General features: G+C 34.7%; 1 protein-coding gene across 1 annotated transcript; it reads left to right on the top strand.

Moving 5' to 3' along the window:
* Nucleotides 1-7,119: 7,119 nt before the first annotated feature.
* Nucleotides 7,120-8,002, top strand: LOC120154312 (putative homeobox-leucine zipper protein ATHB-51). Its single transcript, XM_039166108.1, has 3 exons — nucleotides 7,120-7,210; nucleotides 7,293-7,633; nucleotides 7,758-8,002. Exons 1-3 carry the CDS (start codon nucleotides 7,120-7,122, stop codon nucleotides 7,995-7,997), a joined length of 672 nt encoding a protein of 223 aa, XP_039022039.1. The 3' UTR covers nucleotides 7,998-8,002.
* The last annotated feature ends 244 nt before the right edge of the window (nucleotides 8,003-8,246 follow it).

Genomic DNA, 8,246 nt, shown 5'->3' with positions numbered 1-8,246 from the left:
CCATTCTAGACCCAAAGATGACAAACATGCATGAATGAACAAACATAAATGAAACTCAAAAACTCTCTAAAAAACAGTCCTAATGATAATCATATTAACAGCCAGGTCAAGAGCCAAAGCAATTCACTTAACCACTACCACCAAGCTTCTGACTTCTGCAGAGCTTCAAGAGCCAACCAATTAGCCAACCTATATGAATTCCTATCAACGTAAATGAGTTTGAGATTACCAATTCGAATTGCTTCCTCTTGTTGTCCCCTTTCACTTCTTCGAATTAGATTTCTCAGAAGGATCTTCCAAAAATCAAGCCCCAACTCTCGAATTTATCTATCCCGATCTACACCATCATTTATCAGATTGTCATCGGTGTAGACTATATCGATTCTTCCGATCTCCATATCTCGTTTAACAGGAGACTAGTAGCACCACTCTTTTCCAGCCACACTCTCCCAACAAAACAACAGACCAACCATGATCGCGCAAACTCCTTGACCTAATACACCAAAAAAAACCAAACTATCACCTACACGCTAATTTGACTTCAAAAGAAAATCACCATCAACCCCCAAAACCAGCAACAGAAAAAGTTATGTGATCCACAATCCCCTATAGACCACCCGCTTCAAATTTGCTTACTCCATAGCATCTAACAAACCAAAACCAAATTTCATCAAAGGCTACAAGATCCACTAATGCCCACAACATCGACCCACCTCTACTTTGCATGCTCAATATTATGTGAATTTACTTGCGCTTCCGCACATCTTGATAACTGAAATAAGAGGCAATATCCACCCAAAATCGACAAATGTCAGACTCGTCTAAAGTATCATCTTTCCACACTCATGTGACAACAACATCTCAACACTAAACTCCTCTTATGTTCCACGATAGTATCCTCATCTCGACTCTTCCTCCACTGATTTCAACTAAAATTCAATAGATAGAGATTGTGACTCGCCTTCCAATTCCTTCGAGCTATAATTTCCCGAACTAGAACCTCATATGAGCCTTTAAACTGTATACCCAGTTCTCTGCCAAGCTGTAATGTTTCCTTCGCTTCCCTCTTTTGTCTCTGCCACCTTGCTTGTAAGTCAGAATTAGTTAGGGATCTTCCTTCTAGCTCGGTCATTTCTTCCTTGTTTAGCATATTCTTCTGATTTTTCTTGATTTTGCAGTTTCTATTCTTCCTTTGGGTGTCTGCGTACTTCTCTTGAATTATTTGCAGAGAGCTATATTTTTTTATTTTTCCCCACCTTTGATCTTCGATTCTATCTGGAATTGAGTATAAAAAAATCCTCCCTCATTTGTGTTGACAAGCCAGGCCTCTGGTCTATATCCTCCCGAGCTATCCCCTGTTTGGCCTTTTCTTCGACCCATCAACCAAAACCCGATCCTGTTAGGCTTCCTCTCCATTGGATATTATATTAGAAAATACATTTGTGAAACCCATATGAACCACATCCTCCATTTCCTTTAACTTTAATCGACGTTCACATAAAGACAAATCTTTTAAGTTATTCTTCATATCCTCGTTGGCACATACAATCTTCAATAAATTCCTACTAACATCTTCTGCCTCTCTCTCCTCGTGTTCCACAACCTCCTTGATTTGCTTCAGATCCTTTCCCCATCCATCATCATTTTTCCTTAGTCCCAAAATTGCTTCCTCCCCTATGTTCCTTTCCTCTTCGTACTCACCCGACAAGTAGCCGTCTCTAGGTATATTCCCCATACAACAAAATTGACTGTCATCTTCCTCCTGCCACCTCTCGGTGTTCTTTTCCTTATAACACCCATAATCCGTACAATTATACCTATACAGATTATAGATGTTACCTGGATTTCTAAAACCATTTTCCAATTCAAAAGCGATTTAAAATTTATTTTCTTAAAATAGTAACTGATATTATAAAAATATCATATCATATGAATTATGTTTCGTTATAACAAATTTAATTCAAAAGATTTTTTTATGAATAGTACCGTGAACAGTGAACATTAACTGATACAGTAATTTCAGCAAAATATATATAAAACTCTTGAAAACTTAACCTTTCTTCACTATAAAGTTACCATTTTGTTTCCAAATTTGTTCAACAAAACAAATCGAACATTATTAATTACATGCCACTATCTAATTCAAATTCCATCATAGGATGTCTTATTGATATTAAAATATACTCCTCGATGCTTGATGTCACTTTGAACTCTTTATTCCACTACTGGCTTTTTACCTACGCGTGAAAATCATCACACGCTAAGTATATACTTAGTGAGGCAATTAAAACAATAAATAGTGCAATACAATTCATGCATGAATTTCAATGTCAATTTCAAAATGTCATAAAATCATGTTACCAATATATCCAATATACTTACCATTTATTCTATAAACTCGTAAGTTTATTTTTCCAAAATTCTTACCATTTACTCCATAAGCTCGTAAGCTTATTTTACCAATATACTTACCATTTACTCCATAAGCTCATAAGCTTATTTTACCAATATACTTACTATTTATTCCATAAGCTCGTAAGCTTATTTTACCAATATACTTACCATTTACTCCAAAAGCTCGTAAGCTTATTTTACCAATATACTTACTATTTATTCTATAAGCTTGTAAGTTTATTTTACCAATATACTTACTATTTATTCCATAAGCTCGTAAGCTTATTTTACCAATATACTTGTCATTATTCCATAAGCTCGTAAGCTTATTTTCATGTTTACCATTTATTAACCAATAAACCATAATTCATAGACAATAGCCCAATATAACACCCTGAGGACCCTGGGTATTAGAGTAAAATACCTGCACCGTAGTGCTAAACCTGCACTAAGCTTACGCCATAGTGCTAATCCGGATAATACACATAAGGTCGTGCCCACCACCTACACTAAGCTTATGCTATAGTGCTAATCATGACATGATACATAAGGTCGTATCCACCTTTCTTGCACTTAGTTCCCTTACCACTATAGTGTTATTATAAAACTGCAGCTGCTATACTCTATGGCATGCCAACTATACCCTGTCCCTAAATGACTTACTTGGGCATTTAGTCTATTTTATTCGATCCATCCATGGAAAAGTTTATTATCAATATTTAACATTTGGTAGTTCATACCCGAAATAACATTCATGGTAAAATATCACATTTTCCATAATCAATGCATTATAATTTCATACCTTGATATATCAATGTAATGTCAATTTATAAAAAAAAATATGACATAATATCATGCTGATATAAACAAGGTTGACTTATTGCAAGTCTTTGGATGATGTATAAAACATCCATGTATAATTTCATGCATGTATTGCACTTACCTTGACACTTTATATCTTTCAAAATATATGTCTCACTATGTTCCACAATAAACCCTTTTTATACTTGACTTGCTTTGAACACCGAGTAAATCACGATCTGTAGAAAATATAGATTCATATCTATATATATGTTAGTATGGTACTAACATAAATACATTTCCAAAATAAATTCCATAATCATACTTGAAACTATTTACCACCAAATATTGTAACACTTATTAATTCCTTTTAACATTGTAACCAACTTTTCCAATTTACACAAAATGGTCCTTTATCATTTTATCACTTAGATTCTTAATACCAATAATTCCAGCATTGAAATTATTACCATTCAAATGCTTTTACAAAAGCATAATTACATTTAAGTATCCTAACTATGCAAATGTTGTACTTAAATCACAAATCTTTTCAAACTTCCAAAATAGTCATATTTCACATTATAACACTCATTTTAATTCCTAAACCATAATTTCCAGCATAGTACATCAATTATATAACACTTACACAACTACCCATCAATTTTCTAGAATTTACGAATTGATCCCCAACTTTTAAAAAATTACAAAATGGCCCTCAAATTTTTTAAGGCTTGTAGAATACTTCCTTCATCATTTCCAACCATATATAATTTTTCCATAATTTTCTCACTCAAACCATCCATGGCCGAAATTTAAAGAACAAGTTTTTAGAAAGATTAAACATGTTCTAATCATCATACATGCTTGAATATGAATCTACTACCTCACAAACATCAAGATCCATAATTAATTTCATGATCCCTTATATGAACACAAATTATAGAATTTGGGATCTTTGAACACCAACAAGATTATCATGCAATATTGGTACCAAATGATAGTGTTTTTCGCGTATAACAATTTCTCTTTTATAGCATACTCAAAATCCAAATGAAATTGCTTAAAAATTGAATTGAAGCTTTCTCTCACCTTTAAAGAAAACCCATGCAGCTTGGAGAAGAAGATGAGCAATTTGGATGAAATGTTGGGTGCATTTCATATTAATTTACATTATATTCCATTTAAATGAATAAAATATGCATTTAATTGGAATAAGACCAAATCACCCTTAATGAATCTTCTTATTCACCATAAAACCATGACAACTCATCCTTATCATCTTTCAAAGTCAAATATGAATTAATTTGACTTTGATTTCCGAAATTTCGCATGAAATTTTTAAAACTTGTGTTTTAGTCACTAAATTCCACTGTTTCGGTTAAATTTGAAAAATTGCACATTTCCAAACCAAAATTCTCTTATCTAAAATATAAAAATAATATTTCCAACCATTTTATATCATCCTTCAAATTTTTGTAAAATTCCAATTTGATCTGAATTTCCGATTCCTTATCGGCTTTAACCCTTTCTAATTTTTCTTTACTAAAATTCCAAATCCAAAAATATGATTTCTATAAAACCCCACTCTCAAGAGTAAACTATCCATTTATAGAATGAAATTATTTTTAGGAAATTATCACTTAATTCCTCAAACTTTTCCCAATTTTCTACTTTGACCATCAAACTTTCAAAATTTTCATTTTTGGTCATTATCTTAATTTTTGGGATATTACATTCTTCCGATGAGTCCAAGCTTCTTCCTACCGATGACTCAGAATCAATCGCCACCGTAGCTTCTTTTTCTTCTTGCTTTTGACCATGTTTATCGCTTCTGCTTGTGGATTGTTCCACTACTCTAATTTTAAAAATATCTCTACCTGCTTCCAAATCTACCACTTCATCAATTGATTCCTTCCTACTAGTTTCTATAAGGATAGTCATCTCCTCACAGCCCATTGCTTGAAATGTGTTTTCTCCCATCGCTAAACATTCTCCCCATTGCTCTTTTATCCTCTTAAACATGCCATGATTCCAGGAGTGCAAAGGCACTCCAAACAGCTTAATTCATGTTACTCTTTTCGATGCTCTGTATGACTCTGACCAAGGTTTCACTTCCCGAAAAATTTTAGTTAAATACGACCAGTTATGCTCCTTCATGATTTTGTATAACTCGTCATCATCTACTTGTAATAAGAAATCTCTTCCTCCTAGAAACTTAATCTTAATTTCTCTTAGACCTCTTGCTCGTAGTCTGTCTTCCACCTGAGTTGAAGAACAAACCGTCGCCATCGTTCCTACTAGGCACTTCTGAAGCTTTCGAACAACTTCCTCATCTATCTCCCCATGTATTATCCTACTCCTCTTTCTTGCTTGCTCCTCCGAACTTTCTCCACTCACACTTTTTCGCTGTTCTGCCCTGGTTGTTGCATTTGAAGTTGAAGGTCTATCCAATTTCTAGTTTTGATTCTTGATTCTATAATGAGCTTCTTTGACTGATAATCGATATCCAAATATCCAGAATCCATTTAATCTTTGGGTTGCTCTCGCTGAATCTTCTCTGTTGGAAAATATAACAAAACCAAATCGCTTTTCGGTTCTGTCATTCTTCCTCGCTATGTAAGAGCTAATCACTTCTCCATGCCTACCGAATAGTTGTCGCAACCCACTCCAATGATATCTAGGTGGTAAGTTTTGAGCAAACAGGGTTGCTGTTGAACCATTCATATTCCTTGTTATTTGAAGAATTTCATACACACACACAAACAGGTGGAGTGCAAAACTACCTATTGTTTAGAGAAAAAAGAAATATATTTATGCTGAATCAAATCATTAACAACCTAGAATTTCAATTCTGTGTGTGCATTGGCGCACATCTTAATTGTATATATTTCCAAATTCAATTCCAATCTGTTTGCTTGCAAAAGCCATAAATTCACAATGTTGATGAGAATTGAGTTCGCCTTTAATGTCGAAAACTCTTCATGAACGTGCCTTTGATTCAAATGTGTAATCCAAAGCCTAAGAGAAAGTGTTTCTAAATGGTTTTATTCAACAGATGAACAAACAAAACCCAGAAATTTCTCCTTTCCACTCAAGTTCAATGTTTCATTTCATTGGAAGAGCAAATAATGAGTTACCAGGAAAGTTCAAAAGAGACACAGACATGGCAGTTTGGGAGAAGATAAAACTGTACAAGTCCATTAGGAGGAACTGCAAGTTTCTTGCCATTTAAACAATCACAAAGGATTGAACGTGTAAAGAACCAATCCACATGCTTTGTTTTGAACTACATAATTTATTTTTTAAAACCAATTCTTTTTTTCTCTCTCTCTCTCTGTTTAGGGTTGTCGTTTTAAGCATGAGGTGTTGCTGTCATCTTGTTAGGATAAAAGTAAAATATATATTTGTTTTACATAGTAATTTATGGAGAAGAAGAAAGAAAGAGAAGCAGTAACTTCTGCCTTGTGTGTCATCTCATTCAGTATTGTGGACTCAATATATAGTTATAATATATATCAGTTATCGGTTCTTAACGTTAGCTTCCTTCTTCACGTTGAACTGATGATAGCAATACCAATTCAACCAAATTCATCCGTACATGAGCAGTAGAAAGCCATTTTTGATGGATGCAGGTTTACGGGACCAGATGGCGACCTATCCTATGATTCTATGTTTCCATTTCTCTTTTTTTATCTCCATTTTTATTTTACTTCTTCTAAATAGCCGACAACAGTCCAACTATTCCCCCCTTTAAATTCACACATTAACCTTATTGTTTGCATGCACCCCAAAAGCTAGTTTTTTTACAAACACGTTCTGCTAACTCTCATTTTCCACGCTTCTTTTGGTCTCCTCTGGAAACAACTACTAATAAATTTCGTTTCAATTTGAAGAGGAAAGAAGACAAAGCAAAAGTGCACAGAAATGGACTGGAATAGCACCTTTCGACCCTTTGTTTCTCGACCCGAACCTTCTCTAAACTTCCTCTATAACTACAATTACGATCAGTATCCAGGTAATATCTCTTTATCGGGACAAAGTTCAATTTTCTATATCTTTTATTTGTTGATCATCCTCTTCTTTTTTTTTTTTGTAAGGTATGGAGATGAAGCATCAAGGATTTGTTGCAGAGGCAGGGTCTGGACTGGTTCCAGGTTTGAAGAACAGCTTTAGCATCGGCAGTAATCAAGATAAGAAGAAGCGTTTAACAAGTGATCAGTTGGATTCGTTGGAGAGGAGTTTCCAGGAAGAGATTAAGTTGGATCCCGACAGGAAAATGAAGCTTTCCAGGGAACTTGGACTTCAACCCATACAAATTGCTGTCTGGTTCCAAAACAGGCGTGCTAGATGGAAATCTAAGCAGCTGGAGCGACTATATGATACGCTTAAACAAGAGTACGATGCTGTCTACAGTGAGAAACAGAACCTTGAAGATGAGGTTAGCATGCTATATATCTTTTTATAAGGATACTAGGTCCACAGTTTTTACAAACGAATATATACATTTGTTTTCTCTATTCTGAGGCCTAACCCTACTTGTGAATTTTGAATCCTTTATGCAGGTGATGAAACTGAAAGGTATGCTGAGGGAACAGGCGACGAGAAACCAAGTGTCCACAGTGTACACGGTAATCTCCGGCGAAGAAACGGTGGAAAGCACCTCAATCCGGAGCTCAAATGAGCCGAGGATGGCCGGAAACCAACAGCATCCCATCGCCGAATGCAACTACGTTTTCAATGTGGAGGAGTATAACCCAGTTTCATCTCCCTACTGGGGTGTTCAACTGCCTTCTTATCCCTAATAAACTTCGTAATCTTAGAGTTTGCTTAGATATTCAGCTTAGGTCTTTTAGTTTGTAGTCAGATTCAGAAAGATGTAGTGATGTTCTGGTTCAAAAAAAGTATGTATACTCAATCCTACGGTCCCAAGAGAAATATTGGATAATATATCCATGTTTATGTATACAAACATTGATTGTGATGCATATTTTTAGATTTCATTTTTGTGATTACAATATTTAACACATTCAAATAACATGCTTTCTTAATCA

Source organism: Hibiscus syriacus, unplaced genomic scaffold (genome assembly GCF_006381635.1).
Source record: "Hibiscus syriacus cultivar Baekdansim isolate YM2019G1 unplaced genomic scaffold, ASM638163v2 tig00002840_pilon, whole genome shotgun sequence".
NCBI lineage: Eukaryota > Viridiplantae > Streptophyta > Magnoliopsida > Malvales > Malvaceae > Hibiscus > Hibiscus syriacus.
This window is presented reverse-complemented; position numbering and strand designations above follow the sequence as displayed.